General features: G+C 36.6%; 2 protein-coding genes across 7 annotated transcripts in view; one reads left to right on the top strand and one right to left on the bottom strand.

The window, feature by feature from the left end:
* The window catches only part of LOC129946303 (zinc finger protein 26-like), a 37,047-nt gene extending 28,378 nt beyond the window's left edge, over nt 1-8,669 (bottom strand). Inside the window, exons 1-4 of the mRNA XM_056056443.1 lie at nt 8,430-8,669; nt 7,709-8,360; nt 4,372-4,704; nt 3,813-4,308 (exon numbers count right to left, since the gene is read on the bottom strand). Coding sequence (XP_055912418.1) covers nt 3,813-4,308; nt 4,372-4,704; nt 7,709-8,360; nt 8,430-8,582 — 1,634 coding nt within the window. The 5' untranslated portion in view covers nt 8,583-8,669. The remainder of the gene's footprint in view (nt 1-3,812; nt 4,309-4,371; nt 4,705-7,708; nt 8,361-8,429) is intronic.
* Nucleotides 8,670-11,896: 3,227 nt separating this feature from the next.
* The window catches only part of LOC129941690 (zinc finger protein Xfin-like), a 34,168-nt gene continuing 19,747 nt past the window's right edge, over nt 11,897-26,317 (top strand). For 3 of the 6 annotated variants that reach the window (XM_056050386.1, XM_056050387.1, XM_056050388.1), the window contains exons 1-3: nt 11,897-12,174; nt 12,300-12,924; nt 20,121-20,762. In XM_056050386.1, coding sequence (XP_055906361.1) covers nt 12,040-12,174; nt 12,300-12,924; nt 20,121-20,762 — 1,402 coding nt within the window. In that variant the 5' untranslated portion in view covers nt 11,897-12,039. The remainder of the gene's footprint in view (nt 12,175-12,299; nt 12,925-20,120; nt 20,763-26,317) is intronic. The other 3 variants (XM_056050384.1, XM_056050385.1, XM_056050389.1) reach the window with 2 other exon arrangements.

The raw sequence follows: 26,317 nt of genomic DNA on the forward strand, positions 1-26,317 counted from the left end.
TCGAACCGACCCAAGGCGCTTTCATTCGCTTTTGTCATAGTCCGTCTGTCTGTCCATGGTGTCGTTTTTACCAAGACGTCGGTGTTGTATGTCCTTTCTTGACGACAACATGTACTTTGTTTTGCCCTCATTAACCGTTAAACCCATTTTTGCCGCCTCTCCCTTACGTTCTTACGTTTATGTCAATGTCATCGGCATATGCTAGTAATTGGACAGACTTTTGAAAGATAGAACCTTGCACCAAATCAAAGACATTAGGACGCATTTAAATTTGTGCATATATATTAAAACGCCATTTTCTAGGTGACCTCAATTCTTGGTGACCATCTTGTATCGGAAAGTTTGTAAAGGGATCCGGTCACATATTTTTTAAGAATTTCCCAACGTTAAGCACTGCTGCTAAACAAGTTGAAACATATTTGAACAACACCAACAAATATGATTGCCGCAGTACAACATTCCCCTGAATGGACTCCACGCAAGTTAAGGCTGCACTCTCCTTCAAAATAGGTGAGTTCACATGTTGGGCACAAATGTTTGAATCTCAACGGAAAGGAAGTGGACTTGGAAACGTTTGTGCTCTTGTTGTGAAATTCTTACTTTTTCCAAGTGCTCCTGGCGTAAGGGGTCATAATGACTAATTAATTCCAAAATGCCCAATAAGATTGCTATCGCCTCGTAGTCCTAGTCCCCTTTTGCCAAGGAAGAAAATGCTGTCCAATATTCTATATAGAATTCCTTGGTATTATTTTTGTATGGCTGGTTTAATATACACCCTTTGAAGTGACTTGATATCCTTCAAATCTTGAGTAAACAATTTATTCAAAATATTAATTAATTAATATAACGGAAACCAAAATTGAAAAACGTTTGCTTGGGATTTTCCGGTCCCCGAAACCGAATCAAAAATTTCGTTTCCAGCAGAAACAAAAATAGAAGAAAAGAAACTTTATAAAAACAGAAATAAATATTTTTGTTTTGTTTTAAGTTGCCGGCCCTTATTTTGATTTTAAAAATTTTCAAAATAAAAAATAAATTTGAAATTTACGTTAAATTAAGTAAGAAAAGCGAAACAATTTATCATAACTTCATTAAATAAACAAAAATGTACGCCAATAATAATCAGGAACCTAGATCGGCAAGCTTGTAACTGAAAGATTGGTAGATAACATGCAACCAGGGGCCCGATTGCGAAAGCATGAATGATTTTAAATTTTCGGGCCCTTAAAAATAAGTGGGAATAGATATGTTGATGATGAATTTAGAGTACCTATGTTGAAAAAAAACACTCCTCATTGGTTTTAATTTTACGGGCCCCTAGAAAATCCCGGGCCCGGTGGTTTCCACCCCTAACAACCCTCTTGACGGGGCTGATTATGACTATGTATATGCCGAATTCACCACGTTTGAATAGAGAATCGATATTTTGTAACCATGGTGTTTCATTAGACTCAAAATTAAACGTTTACGATCACGATCTGCAAATTGTTCATGTCAAAAAGAAACCAGTGAAAGAAAAAAACTCTTTGATAACTGTTTGGCAGTATAGAGCTGTAAAAAGATTATAAGGATCAGATGTGAGTTTCCGTTTGCTATAAGGCCAAAACCACTGACAAAAACCGGTATAAGTTCATTCTCGGTTCCAAGGTTCCAACGCTACTCGATAAAGCCACTTTGCATGCAACACTTTTTGTTGTATTTAATTCGACTCTAATAACGAGTGTCATGAGTCCTCCTGTTCTTAAGAGCATAAACAATTCTATGTTACGAATCTTCTTTCACACTCATGCGGTTGCAAGAGTACTGGAAGACCTTGATATACACAAATCTGCTGGCCCTGATAGTATCCCTGCCACTGTTCTGAAGAAATTTTCTTCAAACCATTTGTCCATCTGTCCAATTCAACGGGTCTCTTTCCGATTTTATAGAAAACAGCATTTGTTCATCCTGTCTCTAAAAAAAGCTAATTCTCCTCCCCCTTTTGGTATTGATGAATCTCTTTTTCGGTGGATTAAAACCTACCTTTCTAACCGTTGAATACAAGTTGTATTGTATGGTTTCAAGTCTGAAATTCATAAAATAAATGCTGGCGTTATTCAGGGCTCCGTTTTATCTCCGACTCTATTTCTTATACTCATGAAGGAGGGAGGGGACCTACAGTTTTAAGCCGAATCCGAACGGCTAATTTAAGAACGCACTTTTCTTGACAAGAATTACTCTTGAAGGATTTGTCAATTCCTGGAAAGAGGCAGTACCCGTGAAAAAAAACTTTAGGTGGCACAGGCAGGCATCGAACCGAAGGCCTCTGGCATTATAGTCCAACGCAATAACCATTATGCCACCGGTTCTACTCCTCTTTTGTTGCAAAGCTCAAAAACGCACCACTAACATCACGCTTTGATCTTCCAATTATGTTAATATCATCGGCGTATCTGAGCAATTGGATGAAACTTGCTGAATTGTGCCTCTAGTGTTGGCAGTTCAGTTTTGCACAATTCTTTCCAGAACGATGTTGAAGAAGTCGCATGGCAGTGCAGCGCCTTGTCTAAAACCTTTGTTAATATCGATGAGATCTTAAGCGATCTTGATAGAGCAGCGTTCAATCTCCATCTTCATTCTGCACTAACGGATAAGTTTGACAGAGTTGCCAAAGGTAGACATAGCTCTGTAAAGCTCTTCCCTATAGATACTGTTATACGCGGCCTTAAACTCGATAAAGAGGTGGGGTATCAAGTCTGCCGTAATGTGAATATTTGGTCAATGGTGGACTTTTATAGTCAGAAATTCAAAACCCACATTGATAAGGAACTATCAGGTTGTTCACAACTGGCTTCAGACATTCACATAATACCGCAAAAAAGATCTTATATGCAATGTTCAGGAGACTGATGCCTATGTAGTTAGCGCAATTCAGAAGGTCTCCTTTCTTGTGTATTGGGCAAACTACTTTGAGATTCCACTCATCGGACATGCTTTCTTCCGACCATATTTTGCAGATGAGTTGGTGCATGCTCCCTACCAGGCCATCGCCTGCTGCTTTAAATAGTTCGGCAGCGATGCCGTCAGCTTTGTTGGACTTCAGTTTGGATATAGCTAGCTTCACTTTGTCGAGGCCGGGTAGGCGGAATTGTTGTTCTGCATCGCTTAGGTTGAGTGGTTCTATCTACTTTACAGCGGAATTCGATTCGTCCGTCATCGCCGTTATATGATTTAGGGAAGTAGTCTTTCTATATTCTCAACACAGACTGCGGTTCTACTACGATGTTCCCTTGATCGTCGTTATAGGCTTCGTTTCGTGACTTATACCTTTTGGGAAGTTCTTTTACCTTGGGGTAAAACAAAAAGTGTTTCATAAATATAAATAAAAAGTATATGAATTTTACTTTCTTTGCGATTGCTTCAAATGAAACCAATTTCATCTAATTTTTTGGTTCAGAATACTTTTTTTTTTTAATATTTTACCAAAATGAAGTTATGATTCTACAATACTTGGAACACTTAACTTAAAATAACTTGTTGTTTTTTTATTTGATGAATTTCTAGATCTCCTACTCAAGCATTTTTGTTTATTTAAATAAAAGCTATGTATGTAAATTGATACATTCATTTCCGTAATAATTCAAATGTTTAAAACTAGATATAAATACTTATATTTAAAAATGACACCTCATTCATTACTCATCCATCAAGTTATGTTAACATCCCGGCATCAGTTGTATTCGGCGCTAGCTGCCAGGACTGCCTACATAAAACATTATGTACATGTTAATAATTAATAATATATGTATGACAAAAGCATAATAATAACTTACTCATTTTTATTTTCATGAGTTCGCATGTGAATCCTTAAATTTGCCTTACTCGAAAGTTTTCGTGGACATAATTTACAAGCGTGTGGTTTTTCACCGGTATGTATTCTTTGGTGGTCTTTGAGAGTGTTGGCAAATTTAAATTTCATCGAACAAATAGTACAAGAATAGGGCCGTTCTCCGGTGTGGGAACGTTCGTGAATTTTTAATGCAAACATAAAAGGAAATCTTTTGCTACAGAATTCACAACTAAAAGGCCGATCACCAGTATGGGTCTTCAAGTGTCTATTTAGGCATGAGTTCCTCACAAATCTTTGATTACATTGTTCACATTTGAAGGGCTTTATTTCTTTGTGAGTCATAAGATGAATCTTGAGATTGTGACTGTAACTAAAACCTTTTTGGCATATGTCGCAAATGTGTGGTTTTTCTGTGTGATGAAGTTTATATTTTTGTGCCAGAACCTTGTGCTCTGCCAGAGCCTCATCATTTTTAAATACTAAAAACAAAAAGACAACAAAAATTGAATGTTAAAAGTAATTAGTATAAATTTTTAACTTACTTTCTTTGCATATATTGCACTGGCGCATCGCTTCAATGCTATTGATCTCGTTGTTTTTTGTTTGGATGGGTGAAGAAGGTGTATTTTCTGGATTTCCATCTTCCTTCTTTGCATCTGTGCTCTTTTCACTATGAAACTCTTTACTTTCCGCGATGATATCTTTCGTCAGAACTTGTTTGTGGCTTGCTAAACAATGACGTTGCAAACTGAATTGACGATTGTATGCTTTGCCGCATGTTAAACATGCAAAAATTAACTTTCCGTTGCTGGGAATGTGATCCACACAGGTGTTTGTCTTTATGTGTCGCTTCAAGCGGGCTAGGTGCATAAACGCTGAAAAAAGAAATTATCAATTAGTAAACTGATTTCGGTAATCTATCGGTATAAAAACACATTTTGAGGTCACTGAGAATTGAGCTGAGGTAGAATGTGCATTCAAGAGGACACAAGCGTCCACAGGTTTTCTCAAAACCCACCTCTGTCTATCAACTTCTACACTCACCTCCCCGTGGTGAACATCGGGTGCCTAGTACCTCAACTAGAGATTTGGTTCTAACCCCAGTGGAAAGTTGTTGGGGGCAGCAAACGAGAGAGGGAGGAGATGTGTTTACACTATGGCACCTCTCCTTATCCAGACGGCAGCGGATGAATTCTCGAGATGGAATCAACGGTGGCGTCTAAAGTTCCAGTAAGGTTGAACTTAGTGAATACCTTATGGGGCTTCTTTGACATATTCGGAGCACAGGCCTGTAAGGAGCGGTTTATCCGGCTCACTGTACTTGGAGTGACCATACCATGAGCATACGCATCGGCAACATTAGCCTTACAGAAGAGATTGATGACAACACCAAAGATATGTTCTTCGAGTTCTTAGACAAAACAAATGAGTATTATCCTAGCTACGATATTAAAATTGTCCCGAGCGATTTTAATGCCAAGCTAGGAAGGGAAGACATTTTTGATGAAATAATCGGGAAAAACAGCCTGCACTACAACACTTCCGACAACGGATTCAGGCTCAAAGATTTTGCTGCGGCGCGAAACGTCATGGTAGCCAGTACGCGTTTTCCACACCTCAACATCCACAAAGGAACTTGAAGTTCTCCAGACCAATCTACCGTCAACCAGATTGACCATATTGCGATCGACACCAGACACGCTTCCAGCATCATGGATGTCCGAACTTTTCGAGGAGCTAACATCGACTCGGACCACTACCTCTTTTTAGCCAAGGTACCACTTCGGGTTGGCTCCAAAATAAAACAGAGAGCTGCTGGGAGAAGGTAGAACGTCGATCGGCTACAATCGCAAGAGATCGCCAAATCCTTTTCCGACCGAGTTACAAGTATGTCGGCAGGCAAATGCAGCCATACAACAGGCACGCAAAGCGGCGCTGCATAAAGGAACGAGAGCTGCTCATGAGCTCTATGAGCAGAAGGGGCGAGATTAACACCGACTTTTCAGAAGGAAAAAGAGAGGGCATGAGAAGCGTGCGGTCGAAGTTGTTGAGAGGTTTAAAAGCAGGAATGAAGTTCGAAAGTTTTATGAACAGGTGAAACGAAATTCTCAGATACATAAACCTAGAACCGAAAGCTGCAGAGACGAAAGTTGAAACATCATAGTGGAACCGTAGTCAATGCTGAGGATATAAAAGGATCACTTCTGCAGACTGTATAACGCCGAAGACGAACAGAATTCCGCTGTCAGGCAGGATAATCCATTCAACATAGACGACGAAAGCCAACAATTCCGTCATCCCGACTTAGACGAAGTAAAGATTGCCATATCTAAGCTGAAGTCTAACAAAGCCGCTGGAGCGGATGGCATGAATGCTGAGCTCTTTAAAGCAGCCGGAGATAAGTTGGTGGGGAGCATGCACAAACTTATCTGTTAAGATATGAAGAAAGCATGCCCGATGAATGGAACCTCAGTATTGTTTGCCCGAGGCTCTAAACTGCACCAACTATAGAGGAATCAGTCTGCTTAACATCGCCTATAAAATCTTCTCTGCCGTAATATCGTAATATGTGAACGTCTAAAGCCCATCGTCAACAAAATGATAGGTCCTTATCAGTGGGATTTTAGACCAGGAAAGTCCACAGTTGATAAAATATTCACATTAGGGCAGATTCTGGAAAAACTCAAGAACACCAAATCGACACCCACCATCTTTTCATCGATTTCAAGGCCGCATATGAAAACATCTACATCGTTTCGGCATCCCTGTCAAACTCTCCATGGAGAATTCACCCTGTTCCATAAAGGTTGGAAACAACTTAACAGAACCTTTCGATGTCAAAAAAGGCTTTAGACAAGGTGATGCGCTGTCATGTGATTTTTTTAACATCGTGCTTGAAAGAATAGTGCAGAGCTCACACGTCAACACTAGAGGCACTATCTTTCAAAAGCCTGTCCAGTTACTAGCATATGCTGATGACATTGACATAATCGGAAGAACATAGCGTGATGTCAATTGGGCTTTTGTGAGAATTGAGGTAGAGGCGGCAAAAATCGGGTTAACGGTTGATGAGGGTAAAACAAAGTACATGCTGTCGTCGAGAAAGGACATACAACACCGACGTCTTGGTCAAAACGTCAATATCGACAGAAGTAACCTTAAGGTAGTCGAGGACTTCGTCTACCTAGGCTCCGCTGTAAACGCAGAAAACAACACCAGCGCTGAGATCAAACGCAGAACAACTCTTGCAAACCGCTGTTTCTTTGGACTAAGAAAGCAATTGAGGGGTAAAGTACTCTCTCGAAGGACCAAAGTGTTGCTATATAAGACCCTTATCATCCCCGTCCTGCTATACGGTGCAGAAGCATGGACTATGACAAAAGCGGATGAAAGCACCTTGGGTCGGTTCGAGAGAAAAATTCTCTGTGTGATCTACGGTCCCGTATGCATCGAAGGGGAGTGGAGGAGAAGATGGAATGACGAATTGTGCGGACTGTACAGCGACGTAGACTTAGCCAGAATGGTAAAAGTCCAACGACTAAGATGGCTGGGAAAGTCTTCGAATCCATACCCACAGGACAGCGCAGTAGAGGAAGACCGCGGATAAGGTGGCGCGCACAAGTGGAAAGTGACCTCATCCTGGAGAAGTTTGTTGGGTGAGGCCCTAGTTCACACAGGACTGTAGCGCCACCTTAAGTAAGTAAGTATTGTAAAAATATCTAAACTAAGCTAAATAAACTGTATCAAATTTAAAAGAAATCCTTCTACAAGAAACCGTTAGTACTTGTGCCAAGAAAATTCTTAATAAATTCAACAAATAAGTTTGTGAATAAAAATTGGATATGTGACTAGCAAATTGTTATTAAAAAGGCTACTTACATTTATGGCATTTTGGGCACTCAAGATTGGATTTATTTTTTTTAACTTTTTTGTCCTGAACTTTCAAACTTTTGCCTTCATTTGTATTTGTTTCACTTAATTCTGGTTTAACATCCGATGCATAGCTTTGATCATACTCTTCCTCACTCATGGTCGGATCAAGACTTTGATTTTCTTCATCTATATCAGTATTGGGCTCTTCTAAAATTTCTGTTTTTATTTCACCAAGCTCATAGTTTAGACTTTCTTCTTTTTCTTCCTTGATAACAATGCCTTCCATTGTATGGCTTTCGTTGTTTTCAAAAGTTCTATGGTTTACCTCTGGGAGCATATTTCCCGGTTTTTCCTCAACAGTTTGGTTTTCGATTGATGAAGAGTAATAATCAGGTTCTTCGCATTTTATAATTGTAAAAGATGTAGAAGAAAGATCTTGGTTATTTTCTACTTTGTATACCGGATTCTCTTCGTGGTAGATATCATTCGTAGCTGCGACATCATTTGAAGGCATAACACTTTCTTTATCCGTCTGCATCAGGACTTTCCTAAGCACACTTTCCGAGTTGATGCATTTCATTTTGAAAAAGTGAATATTCTTCATGGCATTACAGCAAGGAAGGCATACCACCTCTGGTAAGCCATCGAATTTTTCGGGCTTGAATAAAAAGTTCAAGTCTTTGAGTTAATATGAAAAATCAAAGCACTTAATCTATCTCAATCTTACCATTGTATTTGTTAGACTTTCTATTATCTCTGGGAAAAATGTAATGTAATTGTTATAGGCTTCTGATTCCTCTAAATTAAAGATTGATATAAGATCATTGCTAGGATCAGAAGCCAAACATGTTCGGCAAACTTTATCAAATTTTGGAAACATATTTAAATTTCATTTAAAACTTTATTCAAAAAAAAAACTTTTTTGTATTTTACAAGACAACAATAATTATAAGAAGTTACAAGATTCCAAACAAATAAGGGTTTATATATTTTTGTTTGTTTTATTTATCATATGTTATACCAACCAAGTGACATATTTAAAACATTCCATTTTGAAATAAGAAGAACCACCAGCTTCCAGAATTCCAATATGGCACAAAGTTCGAATACCAAAATGGCGGTTACAAAATCGTAATGTAAGACCGTGTTTACATTCTCGATATCTCTAATTTTTGACATATTAGATATCGATTGCAGGTCGATTTACATTGCCATAAAGTAGTATTCACATGAGCGCGACCAACGAACGACGAATGAATTACAAAATGTGAGTTTATATACGTTTGAAGACATATTTCCACACAAATTCTTAACAAAACGGTAGCAATATAGTTTCTATTTGATTTATGATACATACTTTTACTTTTTAATATAATATATTGAGAAATTTAAGAAAACAAATTTATTCGTCGCGAAAAAAATTATAGTTGATACGAACTGTCAAACTTTATTCGCGTTCCACATAATCCACACTCGCAACGAATAAAATAATCGCGCGTACTTAACCTATTCTTATTTTGGTTTCGGTGGTGAATGGTGTTTGGCTGTGGCTTCATTCGCGACGAATTAAAAACTCTCATGTGAAAGAAAAGTCAAAATCGACGAATATTCGTTCATTCGTTGGTCGTTGGTCGTGCTCATGTGAATAGTACTTAAAAAGCTCCCCAAAAAAGTGATTCCACCTTTTTACGTATGCTTAATTATAATTTTTAAAGACTGTTTCAAAGCCTTAAAGGTTAAAAAAAAAAACTAAGGACATCTATTATGATAAAGTTAGACAAAATAAACAAAATTCAAAGTTAAAAAGTTTCTCTATATTTGCACTGGGCCTACAGAAGAGCTTGTAGATCAATGATCAGCGCCTCGTGCTGTATCGTAAAAAAAGAGTTAAGTCGGTAAAAAGCCTTTCGGAAACGTTAGGTTGGTCTTCCTTTTGGACAGACTTCTGACCCAATTTACAATATTTAAACATATCATGTGTCATAAAGCGTGAACAAAGAATTTGCAACACGTAATGCGGCTTAAAACCACATAGTTGAGATCCTCGTTCACTTAAGTTTACATACACTGTTTTAATTTTGTATTTCTTTTTTTTTTAATAAATTCAACAGTAAATTCATAAATTCTGGAATAAAACGAACCAAATTGAAATGACAATACAGTTACCAGCTGTCAAATAGATATATTCGGTCGTTAAGCTTTTAACTAATATGTCAATGTCGGCACGACCGAACTTGTGGTTTAGCTACATATCAACCATTACAAAACCTAGGGTCGAACTCTCTGACACACAAAATCTTAAATACGATTAAACGCTTATTAATTTATGCAATAAAAGGAATGCTACCCATAAAAATATTGTATTGTGAGATAGAGATATATTGGTTGTCCAATATTTTCGGACTATTTAAACTACCAAGCTAGACTCTTTCAACCATTCCTTGATTTAAATTAATTCAGTTATAAGTTCTTGTATGCTCGAAAACACTAGAAACAATAATAAAGCAACGCCAAGAAACAAAGAATGACAAAAAAAAGAAACGTCAAAAACCATTGAAGACAATACTGAATCCAGAACTCTGCGGTTTGAGACTTTTTAAAGTATTTCTATTTCACCTACTTTCTCTTTCGCACTTATTTGCGTTTTTCTAAAAACGTCTGAGTGTAATAACACACCATGTAAATACACTTTAACGTTAATTTTCGATGAGTGAAAATTTTAAAACTAACTTTAAAATTATTAAATTTTAATACCACATAGAAATCATTTTGTAAAGGCAAATAATGTTGATATTATGGAAAGATCACATTTTAAAGAGAGCCCTTTGGGCCTATTCCAATTGGACACGGTCCAAATTTTCTTGGCATACACAATTGAGCTATTTTTAGAAGTGTCATTTTGAGCACAAACAAATACATGTGTTTCTAAATAATAATCAAAATAATTTCCAACCATTTGTTCCGAAAACTATATTCAAATTTCTAAACTCATAAGCAGAAAAACATGTTCGAAAATGGTAATCCCATATAGAAGTTGTCAACTGACCCAAACAAAATAAAAAGAGGGAAAGGGACATCAAGTATTTCTTTCCATAATTGTCAGATGGTGAGATAGGGTAGTTTTAACAGATAGAACCAGTTGATTCGTTGATTCATCACAAACGACAGGTTAGAGCCTTGGTCCTTGGTTAATTTTTTCACTTGCTGAAAATCCAAATGGATCGGAAAAACCAAACTGAGCCACCTAAGTTTCCTCACACAAGGTCGATTTTTTGTCGACTCGGGTCCTTTTGGATCTTTGGGTCTATCGTATATCACTAGCTTAATTTGAATTTTCGTTAACCTCGTTGAAACACATGATTCTAACAAAAATCTGTCATTGGAATTCTAAACAATTGAAATCTAGATCAGTACAATGATTCGAATATTTTTTTGAATTTATTGGAATCAATGATATCAACTAAGAAAATGTAATTAAATTTTAAGGGCCGATATTGGTTTTGAATAAAACACAAATTATAATATAATATTAGTATGGTTCTCTTTGGCACACCTTCATCCAATGTTTTTTCGTTGACGCTGAGGTATAATTGAGGTTCTATGGCATTAATGTACCAAATTACCTCATACTTTAGCTCTTAAATTGTTGCGGGTGTATCGACATACACTTTTTCTTTCAAATAATCCCAAATAAGAAAGCCCAACGTTGTCAAATCACATGATTATGACATCGCCTCCACGTGAGATAACACTGCTAATGATTTGTGTAGAGAAAACTAGCAATTGTTTTGTTAGCTGAGTGGCAAGTCACACCGTCCTGTGCAAATCACATATTGTCCACATCCATATCTTCCAATTCGTGCCTGACCAGCCTCATTTTAGAAAAAATACGGTCCAATGATGCCACCAACCCATAATCCACACCTATCAGTCACTCTTTGTGGGTCCATTGATTTTTAGACAATCACTCTTAGATTATCATTCGCACAAATGGGGCAATTCTGCTTATTGACGGAACCACTGATGTGAAAATTTGCCTTATCGCTGAAGATAATTTTCAATAGAAGTTTTCCCATAAAATATCTCATGTCCTGTGAAAATACCAACCTTAGGTATGTTTCGCATTTCGCAGATTTTTTTTTATCCTGGCAGTGCTACAATTGAAATTCCGGAACATGACACTTTGGTTGTCAATCAACTGTCACACCTTTGTGCCTACATAAAACGGCAAACATCACTCTAAGCTAAACAATTGAATTTTATAAGAAAAAAAATGTTTTAAAATAAATAAAGCTTCCAAAATATCCAACCCAAAAGTATTTAAATAAGTGCCAAAGATGCCCGTGGGATTCTCTAAGGCATGCCGAACATGCTTAACACTCGATGGAACCTTAATTTCAATTTACGATTCAATAAGCTACGATGGAATGGGTCGTGTTACCGATATGATTAAAGACATTACAAAAATCAGAGTGAGTAAAGAAGAAGAGATACAGAAAAAATATGTACCTAGTCTTCAAAAAAAATAAAAAAAAATTAAAAAAAAAACAATAATAAATTATTTAAATGGAATTTATGGTTTCTTTTCGAATTTCAGCCCATGAAATCCGATGGCCTTCCTGAGCTAGTTTGTCAGACTTGCCTAAACGAAATTAATCGATGTTATTCCTTTAAAGTCAAATGCCTAAATTCGGATAGTACTTTGAGAAAACTCTTTGCTACTGAAGAAGAGCTTGAAGCACAAACTCACCAACAGGTGGGGACTGAAGAAAGAGAATATAAACCTATCATTCAGAATCTTGTAAGTCTATATGGTGCCGATGAAGTTGATACAGAGTATGAACCTCCAGTGAAAATCAAAACAGAAAAAGATCAAGATGACCTATCGTATGGATATTTTGTTATCACTTCTGTTTGTAGCCAGGGTGACGAAACAAATGGAGGTAGCGTTGAAGAACCGCTTAAAACATTTCAGCCGCCTCAAGGATACATTAAAGAGGAGGTCGATTATGAGATTGATTCATACAATACGTCTTCAACGCGACATTTAACGTTTGGGGATGTTTATACGAGTGATCAGTCGCAGTGTTTTGATAATATTTCTTTTGAATTTACGTATCCACAAATCAAAATGGAGCCTGAAGAGCCACTAGATATGGATTCTCCAATAATGGAATTCCCGACAACGAAACCGAGTTTTAAATGTCTTCATTGCAGCAAAGGTAAGAACTTAACTCATTTCAGATTATAGAGAAAGGGAAATATATAACTCAGACAATTAACAGCTTTAAAAAAGTACTAGTTAAACAAGAATAAAAAATCGACAGGTAAAGTCTTTTACTTGACAATAACATTGTAGTGTTAGATTTAAGACATTCATAAAACTGGTTCCACTCAATAATTTGTTGCACCATTAATTTTAATGAAACATTTCTATAATTCAAAAAATCAAAAGAGTAAAAGCAACGAAATCATCAGAAGGAGAAGTACCACCCTCGAAGTAATGACCGGCCGTGCAGCCGTATATAAAAAATTGTACATCAATTTAACCTTTAAGGTTTTGATGGTAGTAGGAATGCAAAGGAGGATGTGTTGCAAATTCTGGCGTTCGGAACTACCATTTTGTGTAAGATAATATGTATCAAAAGCTTACATCAATATCAGTGATCTCGGAATTTGTAGCTTTATCTTCTACCATTGCATAACAGCCCTATGGTATATAAAGCAAAGATAAAGTATCCTGACCTGAATGCAATCGAGCATATTTGGGATGAACTGAGACATCGAGTTGCTCAAAAGAACTTTAAATACCTCTACGCCTTGAGGGAGCCATTAAATCGAAAGGATAGTCAACTAAGTAATAAATATTTAGTGTCCGATTATGTATGAGGTGCTAAATAAAACAGTTCATTTTGTTTTTAATGTTAAATTGCTATTTTATGATTTAAATTGTTATTTAAAAAGTTTAAACCATTAAATAGAAAATTAAGTATAAACGAAAGGAACTTTGTAATTTAACACCTTAATAGGACACTTAATATTTAGTAGTTAGTAAAGTATTTTATCGATTTTTTAGCTTCCTCAAGGTGTCGGGGTATTGGAGTCTTATTTTTTGGCATACTTCTTGAAAGCCCGTCTTAAGATCCTCAACATTTCTTTTGAGCAACTCGACTTCCCATTTCATCTTTTTAGTTTTTTCTTAGAAGTATAGCTTTTTATACAGGAAAGTATAGCTTTTATATGTTAAATTTTAAGAAAATTTCACATCGTAACCATACCAAGTATTCGTCTTTTAAAATACGTGCACCTGACTCAATTTTCGTTCTTGTCGCTATCAACAATACTTTCACTGGTTGCCTGATTGACGACTTTCGATCAACAGACATCGAAATACTATGCTTAAAAATTAAAATGGCAACAGGACATTTATTTATTGTATCAGCATACATATATACCTCAAAGCTCGAAGAACGAGGTTTATGAAAAAGTAAACAACTGTATAGAAAGTATTTATATCCTTTTGGAGACGAAGTACTGGTTGTTGGTGATTTTTTAATTTACCCAATATAAATTGGATTCAAATTGACGACGATAACTTCTACGTGCCAATAAACGCGTCATCTTCAAATAAGTTTGTATTAACAGATGGTATGTCTTCATGTGGCTTAAGTCAACTCAACGGTGTAAAAAACCGTTTTGGAAAAACACTCTATCTGGTATTTTTCTCTGAAACCATATGCTCTGAAGCAGCTGTAATTTATTCTGCTGACAAAATTGTGGACGAAGATCGCCATCATCCTGCATTAGACATAGCACTTAATTTAAACATGGCTTCACCTCATATGCTTTCTAATAACAATAAACTAGAATTCAACTTTAGTAGGTGTAATTTTGAAAACCTTTTTAAATTATTATGTACGTTCAATTGGGATAACTTTTTTTGTAACTTAAATATTGACGATATGTGTAGTATTTTTTATTTAACTCTTTTTGACTGTTTCTACAAAACGATTCCATTTGAAAAGACTCGAAATAACTTGATTATTCCACCATTGTTTGATTCTTACGTTAAAAACTTAAAAAACAAAAGGAACAAACCTTGGATAAAGTATAGTCAAACAAGAACAGATGATTATTATAGGACGTTCATTATAATAAAACAACTTTTCACTGACTACCCTAACATCCTTTATGATGCCTACATTCGAAAAATTGAATAAAACCTTAAAAATAATCCTGATAGTTTTTGGAAATTCGTTAAAAATAAGAAGAAAACATGTGGGTACCTTAACTTAATGACTGATTCGACATCAAATAGTAATGAGCCGAGGATAATTGCGAACATGTTTGCAAACTACTTCAAATATACTTTGATAGTTTAAAATACTCTTAATTTTCCTAACACATCTACCACTGTTTTAAATTTCCCCTACTTAAATTCTATTTTGTTATATGTGAAGATACTGTCCTTAATATTATCCTACAACTTGACGAATGTTTTAGCCCTGGTCCCGACGCACGGTGTACCATCATCCATTTTAAAGAAATGTGCTGCGTATTTAGCACATCCGTTATGTGTTCTTTTCAATATATCTTTAAGTAACTCGCTGGAAGAGCCCTTTCATAATACCAGAACACAAAAAAGGTCCTAAAAACGAAATAATGAACTACCGACCTATTGCTAAACTATCTGTGATACCTAAACTATTTGAGTCAATCGAATGTAGCATCATTTCTTTTTACTTTAGTTCAATTATCTGTGATAACCAGCATGGTTTTGTAAAAAAGCGTTACTAATTTCAGCAAGGCGTTTGACAAATTGTGTCATAAAACATTACTTTTAAAACTATGACAGTAAGGTTTTAACGACTGTTTTATAAACTGGATCTCCTCAATGATTGTTCAAGTTCATTTGTTGTGAATTCTGGTGTCCCCCAGGATAGTCACCTTGATCCTATTCTATTTGTTTTATTTATTATTCAGGGAATTGGGCAATAATAATCGTCCTGTTTTAAATGTTGACAAATGTAAAACCATTGGTTTTACACGCAAAAAAGTTCCATTTGTTTTTAGTAACATGTTTGATTCTTGTACTTTAAGTAGATTTTATGTATTTTTTGACTTGGGTAATGTCTTAGATCCTAAACTAACACAATGAACATATTAACTTCATAGTAAAAAAAGTGATCAATATGTTTTCAAATTACTTTTTGTTTCATTTGTGAGACCAGTCCTGGAATTTGCTTCTACAGTATGGTCACCTTACTACGCCGCCGCGCCGCCGTACACTTCACAAGACTCGAAGTCATTCAGAAAAGATTTTTGCGGTTTTGTCTACGATCCCTTCCGTGGTTTCATGATATTCAAACATTACCGCCTTATTCACAAAGACTCTTTTTTGACAAATCATAGGATGTACTTGCAGTTTTGTTTTATTGTTAGAATAATAAACGGACAAATTTCATCACCGTCAGTTCTTGGTAGTTTAAACTTTAGTTTTAGTCGTTCAAGTATAAGACTCCAGACACCATTGAATACTAATTTTAGCAGATCAAACTATGGTGTACACAGTCCCTTAAATCAATTGAAATCTATAATAAATTTTACTCTTGTATTAATTTACCAAATGATAATATAAAAAGTATAAATTGCAAATTAATATTTTTCAATAGTCTGCTTTAAGTTTTTAGATTTTAAGTACCTATATAGTATATATTAGGAATTGTTAACATTAGTATTTAACGAATTATAAATAAACGGCTCCATGGCCATTTCATTCATTACTTCGATGGTGATGCTTCTTGCTCTCAATTCAATCAATCCTTGCACAATTTTTGCTATTTCTATAACTGATTCACCGTCCTAAATATGTATTAATTTTCAAATTTTAAATGCATTAAAAGTCTCCCGTAATACAAAATTAATAAAACATTATCATTTTAAGGGAGAGTACCGTTACAGAGTAAATATAGTGCGAAAACAGTGAGTGTTAGATTATTTGTAAGAGGTTAAATTATGAAGTTGTTTTAAATTAATTATTTTATTACTTTAACTTAATTTGAGCTTCTTTATTTCATACTTCTACGCAGTTTTCTTGTCAAATTTGCGTTGCGTTTATTTACATTCCTTTTTTTTTTTAATATTAGTCGTGGGAGACACTGTATGTATTTAGAAAAAAAAAATTTATTTTAAGGTCCGTTTTATTAATGATTTCGTGATACAATGCAAAATTTAGACGGCTACTAAAAATAAGCAAAGCCAACAGTTTTGTAGAAATGACATCCAAAATGTAGAAACACCTCCACTGCAAAAATATGGCAAAATATCTGAAAATAATTTCGGACAGAAACAAAAAACACGTCTCAATATATGTGAATGTTTATTTCATCTCATCTTTTCTTAATCTACTTACAACTATTTATACTTAAATCTAAAGAACAAGAGATATAAGAACACGTCTCAAGACATGTGAATGTTTATTTCATCTCATCTTTTCTTAACCTACTTACAAATATGTATACCTACTTAAATGTAAGGAACAAGAGATATAACATAGAATACACATGTCCACCCCATGCTATCTTTGGGTATTTGTGTGTACACATGTTTTCCTACCCTATCAGTATCCTTTTATGACGCTACGCGCTATCACAAAATAATTTGTATCTCTCTTGGGGGAAATGCGCAGCTGCACCCATCTAAAGATCATGTTCATTTATGAACAATATCTGTGTCCTCACCGACGACTTTACCACCCTTTCTATAAATATTTGAATTTAAAAGCTGTTTTAATGAAGTAAAGGGAAAAACACCAAGCAGAGACAGGATCTCTTACCAAATGCTGAAAACCTTCCCATCGAAATAAAACACAGAATCATATCCCTCTACAACCGAATCCTCAGCAACCATGAAATCCCTCTATCCTGGAAATCTGCAACAGTCATTCCTATTCCAAAACCCAAAAAAGATAAAAATAAAATTGAAGGTTACCACAACATCTAACTTATCCCATGTCTATCGAAAATAATGGAAAACATAATCTTAAAGCGTTTGTTGTGGTTCCCTGAAACGAATAAGGGAAGGGCCAAAGAGGTTGCATTGACGCTTTGCTTTAAATCGACCTTGACGTTTTAAATGTTCTTTTAACTAAAAAACATATTTCCATACTTTCTCTTGACTTCGAAAAAGCTTTCGATCGTATATTTTCTCATATTATATTAAATAAGCTCATAATGTGGGGTGTTGGAAGCAAAATATATGGATACATACAATCATTTTTAACAAATAGAAAACTTTTGGTAAAAACAAATAACGTCTACTCTTCCAGCTACCCACTTCATAACGGTATTCCCCAGGGATCACCTCTCTCGGTAATACTGTTTATTATTGCCTTCGATGATGCTAACGCAATACTAAAATTTATGACCTAAATAAATTTAAATCCTTATTTAAAATCTCATTAGAAGATATAATTGAATGGTCAAAAAAATCAGGTGCAATACTTTCAATTGAAAAATGTAAACTGGTTTATGTGCGTTTTTTTGGTATTCCATATATAGTACAGTAAGAAATTGCCAACAACGCGATCAGCAATACCAGATTTTTGTATTTTAAAATTGGTACAACTGAAAGAAGATCTGTCGGATGGGGGTTTGTTCGTAGAATACTACATTAACATTTGGTGTTGAAGCGAGCTTGAAGACCGCCTCAATTTCTTTCTTTATTCCTGACTCGAGTTGAAATGAGCTTGATTTGACTCGATTCCCGTCGGAGATCAACAACCTAACCTTAACATAAACAGCACTATGATAAATAATGTTGGTAACTTAAGTACTGTAGGATTGATATTTAATTGTAAATATTCTTGAAAAGAACATTGTTTAGATCTTAAGAAATCCTTAGCTGCACGAACTAACATAATAAGATATTTAGCAACAAATAAAAACAATGTACATATTAACACCCTTTCATACATTACCAAAACTTTAGTTCTAAGTAAAATTGATTATGGGCTGGTTATATATGGTCACTGCCCAAAGTATGTTTTAAACATCATCAAACCCATCTACCACACAGCAGCTAGAAGAAGCATAAACGCCTTTCCAACAACTCCAATAAAAAATATCCTAACTGAAGCAGGCCTCCCCAGCATCGAAGTACGAAGAGATACACTAACTTTAAGAATGCTCGCAAAACTAGTATTCTCCAAGAACTCCATCATCGACAGCGACATCAAAAAAACATTGAATCAAAAACTAACTAAACGTATTCCATCCGCCATCGGTACAATTCTTAAAGAATCAAGGCGTAACAACCTGCCAACCAAAAGAGAACGACTCACATCCCCACGCTACCCGCCATGGTTCATCAATCCTGAATCGCTGATATTGGATCTAACCAAATATAAAAAACTAAAAACAGCAAACAGCACTTATCGCCAACTTTTTTCATGTATCGCCTCTGACTTTAGATCTGACGGATGGAGATTTATCTTCACCGATGGCTCTAAAACTCCGGACACCACATCTTATGCGGTGACTGATGAAAACGGATCAACCATAAGCATTGGTATTCTCCCAGATTTTGCCTCCGTCTTTACAGCTGAAGCATTTGCGATACTTCAAGCTACTAAAGCTGCAGCCAATCTCTCTGAAAAATGCATTATATGCTCCGACAGCATTTCAGTAATCAATGCAATTCACAACGCAAACAACAACACCGAAATCATATCAGTAATCAGATATCAACTCATAAAATTGAAAAACATTAAACTAATGTGGACTCCAGGCCATGTTGGAATACTTGGAAACGAATATGCCGACAGTGCAGCGAACTCAGCCAAAAACGCACCTGTACTCACCTTCAACATTTTCACCAAATCCGATCTCCTCAAGCATACCGGAAAGATATCTTCTGCAAAAAGTAGTCACGACTGGAGCCTATATCATCATCACTACAAGGATATAAACCCCTTAAAATCTACGCCGATTTACCCTACAAACTGTTCGAAACAAAAAATAACCAACTTCACTAGACTTCGACTTGGACACACTACTGCTTCCCACCAACACCTCCTCAACAAAAACGACCCTCCAACCTGCTCCACTTGCAACACCCACCTTGATCTAAAACATATTTTGGTACATTGCCTGTTGTCGCAGCCCATAATTTAAAAAAATTTCAAACATATTTCCGTATATGAAATCCTCAAAAATCCCAGCTTAACAAATATAAATAATATTACTGAGTTTCTCAAAAAAGCAAAAATTGTAACTTGAATTTTCAAGCTAACAAGTCAATAGTCTCTGCAGCTAGGCTTGTTAAATTTTATTTTAGCTTTAATTTTAATTGCTTGTTGATAAATATTAATAATAATTCTATTTCAAATTTATACAAAATAATTGTTTATTCATTTCAGAATTTTTGTACAGTTCTCGTCTTAAAAAGCATATGCGTTCCCATAATTCCAAACCTTATTCGTGCTCATCTTGTAGCAAAGGTTTTAAGCTATCCGCACAACTAAGGAACCACATCGATGTAGCTCACCGAAACATAAAACCTTTTAAGTGTGAAGAGTGCCCTAGAACTTTTTCTTTTCCATCAAAACTAAAAGAACATCTCAGATCACATAAAGGAGGTAGACCCTACAAAAGTTATTATTCTTCACCTGACATTTTTACTGGGAAAAAAGAAAAACAAGAGCATACGAATGAACTTAACGAACAAAGTATTTTTATCGAATGTCCAGACGAAAAGAAATCAGATGTTACTCGTTATTTCGATGAAAGTAATAATGAACAACCGACAATTTGGACAAATGAACGTTCCACAAGACGTTCGGCGCGAATCCATAAAGAAGAATTAAAAACTCCTGACAATGGGCAAAAGGAAACGCAACCTAATAGTGGCACCAGTGAAATAAGTGGAACCAAGAAAATAACAAGGCAGTCTGAAAAGCTAACACAGGTAGATTATTCGTTTGATAACCAAGATTCAAACCATGAAGATAAAAATAGCTCCGAAGGATCACGGCAATTTAATTGTCCCCATTGCACAAAGGGTAAGAAAAGTTAATCTTGAAAATAATTTTTATACTTTACAACAAATATTAACGTATACATTTTTGTATACATTTTTGTATAGCTTTTAAGAACTTAAAAAAAGCTTTGGTATGCTCTAGATACAAACAAAATTAAATTCCTCCTTATGAGAATCGTATAAAATCCCTAATTTATTAAACAAACTTGCTGAAATATTTTTTTTTGTTTAAAACTTATAAAGTTTCCCTTACTTATTTGTAAGTGGAAACATATAAAAACTAAAAATTTTTTCCTGTTATTATCTAACCTTCCCAAAATCTCTACTTTCCTAAAATCATCATAAACTTCCACATAAACAAGGCATACCAGCCTACGTTTATGTCACCAAGTCCCATCCCACCTCCCACGTTTGTAATGGCGAAAAAGCTAGCAACGGTCCTATCACCTATACTCCTTCTCACTATAGATAACCTAGCTGAATTGCTGTTACCGAATCCCAATCTTTTCCTTACACTTCAGAATGATGAATTAACGTCAACTGACACCCCACCCTTTCTCTTCCTCCCCAACCACCTCTCATCAATTTTGGGCTGGATCTAAGGTGTTAAACGACCGGTATCTCTTCAGGACCGGGCTCTTCGTCCAAGAGAGAAAGGTCTCTTGAGGGGGCCGCACCGACACCAAAACGGCCTCGGGTGCATAACACAAGCACCCCCCTCAATGCCATCAAGAAACAAGCTAGTTTCAGTGACGTCGCGAAGGGCAAATTCGTGGTTGCGGTCATTGACAGGAGCGATGATGATGGCACAATATCGGCTGATCGTTGGTCAAGGTTAAGCTCTCGGGTGGCTTTTTGAGCATTTTGAGAGAGCTTCCAGGACCACTTCCTTCCATAAGCGATGGGGGTTGGCATCAAGGCCATGTCAAACTCATGGTTTGTGGCGACCAGAGATCTTGTGACCTTTACAAGCTTGCTGTCAGCCGGTTAGGTGATGTTTGGCCAGGTGCGAAGCTCGAGGTTGTCGCTGTGGAAGACATTCCTAGCAGACATAGAGCCCGCATCTGGATACCGATCGAACCTGCTGGTATCGAGGACATTCTCGAGATGGTCAAAGTGTGTAACCCGTCCCTTCCGACGCATAACTGGAAAATAGCCAAGCTAGAGGAAAGAGGAAACCACAATGGTGGGCCTCAGAGCTTGACTCGCTCAGGAAGGAATGCAGGAAACTTTTCAACCGGGCCAAAGCTGCAAGACTAGCCTCTCATTGGGACTCCTACAAAGAATCCCTAAGAATCTACAAGAAGGCACTAAGGACATCCAAGCGATCTTCTTGGCGATCCTGGCATGATAGAAGAAACTTCTGAAGCCTCTAGGTTACGGAAAATTCTTTCAACAAATTCAAGTAATGAATCGCTGAACTTACTATTGAACACTCACTTTCCTGGTAGTTCTCTTACCGAAACTTGCAACAGTTTTATACGTTCAAGTTTAAATACAACATATCCACAAGGTCTAATCACAAAGGATAAGCTACAATGGGCTCTCAACAGCTTCAAACCATTTAAAGCTGCAGGACCAGATGGTATAATACCAGTCGAATTACAAAAGGATTCTGATATAATTGCACCAATCCTTGAGGCAATTTTTACCAGCTGTCTTTACCTGGTCCATGTTCCCTCGGCATGGAGAGAAGTTAAAGTTGGTTTTTATACCTAAAGCAGGTAAATGCTCCCAAGTCAATCCTTAAGATCTACGACCTATAAGTCTATCATCATTCCTTCTTAAGACCCTGGAAGGATTGATTAATATCCATTTAAGGGCACGTATCAACATGCCTACTGTAAAGATAAATCGGTGGAAACAGCGTTACACACTTTAGTACGCACCATCGAATATTCCCTCCTAAAGAGTTCACTTTGGTTGCTTTCCTTGACATCGAAGGTGCCTTTAACAACGTGGACACATCTGTAATCACATCTGCACTGACATCTCTAAATGTAGAGAGTTCGCTTCGGGAGTTAATTCATTTAATGCTTCCTAGCAGAATAATTAACTCAAAACTGGGCAAATCTTCTTGCAGACGATTCGTTAGTAGAGGGACACCGCAAGGTGGTGTTCTATCCCCTCTCCTCTGGAACCTAGTGGTGAATGAAATCCTAACTTCTCTGGATGCGGAGGGTTTCAGAGTGATAGCATATGCGGACGACGTTGCTATAGCAGTTTCAGGAAAGCATCTTAATATCCTAAAAGAACTCTTACAAAATGCCTTGGACAAACTAATACTTTGGGCTGATCGGTGTGGACTGGGTGTTAACCCACACAAAACCGATCTGGTCTTATTTTCGAGGAGATACAAAATTCCATTTGTCAACCCTCCTTAAAGGAATCCAATTAAAATTCTCAGACGACGCTAAATACCTGGGTCTTGTCTTAGACAAAAAACTAAATTGGAAACGCAACGTACAGGAAAGAGTCAAAAAAGCTACTGTAGCTCTCTTTTCTTGCAAAAAAGCTATTGGTAATAAATGGGGTTTACAACCCAGAATCACGCATTGGCTATACACATCGGTAATCAGACCGATTTTAACGTACGGTGTGGCAGTATGGTGGACTGCTTTAGAGAAAGGTATAAACAGGGATAAGTTAAATAAAGTCCAACGTTCAGCCTGCCTATGTATAAGCGGATCGCTTCGCACGACCCCGTCTGCAGCACTGGACACCTTGCTCTACCTTACACCTCTTGACATATTTAGCAAACAAATAGCTGCAAGCTCTGCTATTCTCCTCAATGGTTCGTCGCAGTGGACTAACAACAACATTGGCCACTCCGTAATTCTAAGATACTTAGAATCAATTCCAAAGCACACAGACTACACCATCCCCCAACTACAATTCGACAAAAACTTCCAGATTTCTATACCTACCAGATCTTTTTGGGAGGATAGGACATTCTTGGAGGATGAGTCAATCCACTTTTACACAGATGGCTCAAAAACCAAAGAAGGGGTTGGTGGAGGTGTGTACTCTGAACGACTGAAATTAAGTCTCTCATTCCGCCTTCCCAATCATTGTAGCGTGTTCCAGGCGGAACTTTTGGCGATTAAGAAAGTCTTGTCTTGGCTCAAAGAAAACGTGATATCAACATCTGATATCCGTATTTTCTCTGACAGCCAGGCCGCTATCAAATCTCTGGACTCTGTCTCTACAAACTCTATAACAGTCCATAACTGTCGATCATCTCTAATGGAGATGGCGCAACAGTTTAATATTCACCTTTGCTGGGTGCCGGGCCATAGAGACATTGCAGGTAACTGTAAGGCAGATGAACTCGCCAGGAACGGTACAGTACAGCCCATCCTACCACGTTTGGCAAGTACTGGCATACCAATCGCTACGTGTAAACTGTTGCTAATGCAAGACGCTGCGAGGAGGGCAGGCACCAGGTGGAACAACATCTCCACGTGTCAAGCCACAAAAAACATCTGGCCAACACTGGATATAAAACGTTCAAGGTGCTTGCTCTCTCTAAGCAGATCGCATATAAGCTCGATAATAGGTGTCATAACCGGACACTATCTAATAGGAAAGCACGCCACGAGACTAGGCGTATTCTCAAATGACTTTTGCAGAAGCTGTATGGACGAGGAAGAGGAAGAAACGGTTCTTCATCTTCTCTGCACATGCCCTGCTCTAAACGCAAGAATTACCTAGGAAAATTCTTCTTTAACGATCTAAATCATATCAGTATAATCAGCCTCTCACGTTTCGTAAGGGACTCTAGCTGGTTCCATTGAGCTTAGAAGGAAGCCTCAAGATTCATGTGGTATCACAATGGGCCATTAAACTGGCCTAAGTGTGTCCGTTTTCATCTTCGACAGCCACTATAATCTAACCTAACCTAACCATCTAAGCTTTTATTGCCTTGCCTTTGAAATTGTGTACAATTTTAGCTTAGCAATTAATTGCAAGTTTTATCGTTTGGATTTCTTTATTTCTTATCCTTTCTCTGGGCCTTATATTTAAGATTTTTCATTCCATTTTCGTCTGACAAATCCTGGCTGTAGATATTCTCAGGGTTTTTAATCCATATGTGAGCATCGGTAGAATAGAAGAGTTAAAGACATATTTTTTGTATGGTTACATTTTTATGCAAGATGGAGCTCCATGCCACACAGCCCGGTCCATAAAAACGTATTTGAGAAAACATCCATCTGTTGGACTGGCGGGAAAACAGCTCTGATATGAACCCAATTGAAAAAGTGTGGGAGCTGATGAAGAGGGAAGTAGCTAAAGATGCGGTCACTTATTGAAAGAGTAATTCAAGTGTGGAATCACCACCCATAAATAAAAGAAACATTCAAACATGCATTGACAGTATGCCGCGCATTTTAAAAACAAAATTCTTTAAATCTTTTGCTTTATTTCTGGGAAGTAGTTTATGTTCTGCATACATGTTGCTCGCATTCCTTAAATTTAGTAGTTAATGATGCTGCTCGGTGCTTATTATATGCAGTTAACTTTTTCGATACAATTTAATGTTTGTATAACTTTTTTTCAAGTTCCACAACGAGGTGCGATATTTATAAGACACAAATTCCAAGTCTTACTTTGAAACGCCTTTTTGAGACTAGATGGGAGAGCAGGTTAGAAGCATTGAGGCCTTTAAAAACAAATTTAGAAGAAACACATGAAGCCCTTATAGATTTTTTTTTCAATATAATATCAAGCCATTCAACCAATTACAGAAAGTTTTGAACAGCTTGATACGTATAGGATGAAGTTTTCCTTTTTAAGTAACATAAGCGAATGTTTAAAAAATAAAAAGTTACGTGCTTCAATTAATTTGCAGAATGTTTTAAAATTAGGTAGTTAAAGGATTTAGATGAAGAAGAATTGTTTCAATAGTTGACCGTAATATCCCCTATTGTTACACCACAAAGCTCAAGTTTAGATGTATTAAATTTTATTTTTAGTTTAAACCTTGAATATAAATATATAAATCCTTAATACAATCCCGGTCCACGGTAGCTTCAAGATAACGTAGTGTTTTTTAAACTTAAAATTATCAAAAATTATCTTAGGACAACTATGACTCAAGAGAGAATTATTAAATTTTTTAGACTTTGATGATCTCATTTTTGAATTTGCGAATTGTAAGTTTCCAAGTTTAAACGTTTCTCCTCTGGTCATTTTATCGCTGCGTTTTAGTTTATGGTTTGGGGTTACTTGGGATACCTCAATAACCAAAAACGCACTGAAAGTCTACCTCCTGGGTAATGTGGGAAAGGCTTATGCTGGTGTACAGGGCGTAAGATTGCCTGGGACCGGCCATGGAACCTGCCCAATATTTCGTTCAATTGCAACTTCCATTCTTCTTTATGGAGCACAAGCTTGGATATTCCAAACCTACGAAACAGTAGAGAAGTTCCTACTTTACTTTATAAGGAGATTTTTTGGAATACCCACCTACAGTCCCTTGCCATATTATTTGACGCCAGCCTTGTTCCCTTGTCGTCTTGTTTTCCTTTTGTATTTATAAGCGATATGGTATTTTCTGTTCATTGTTTAGGGATT

This window comes from Eupeodes corollae, chromosome 1, assembly GCF_945859685.1.
Source record: "Eupeodes corollae chromosome 1, idEupCoro1.1, whole genome shotgun sequence".
In the NCBI taxonomy this organism is placed as follows: Eukaryota; Metazoa; Arthropoda; class Insecta; order Diptera; family Syrphidae; genus Eupeodes; species Eupeodes corollae.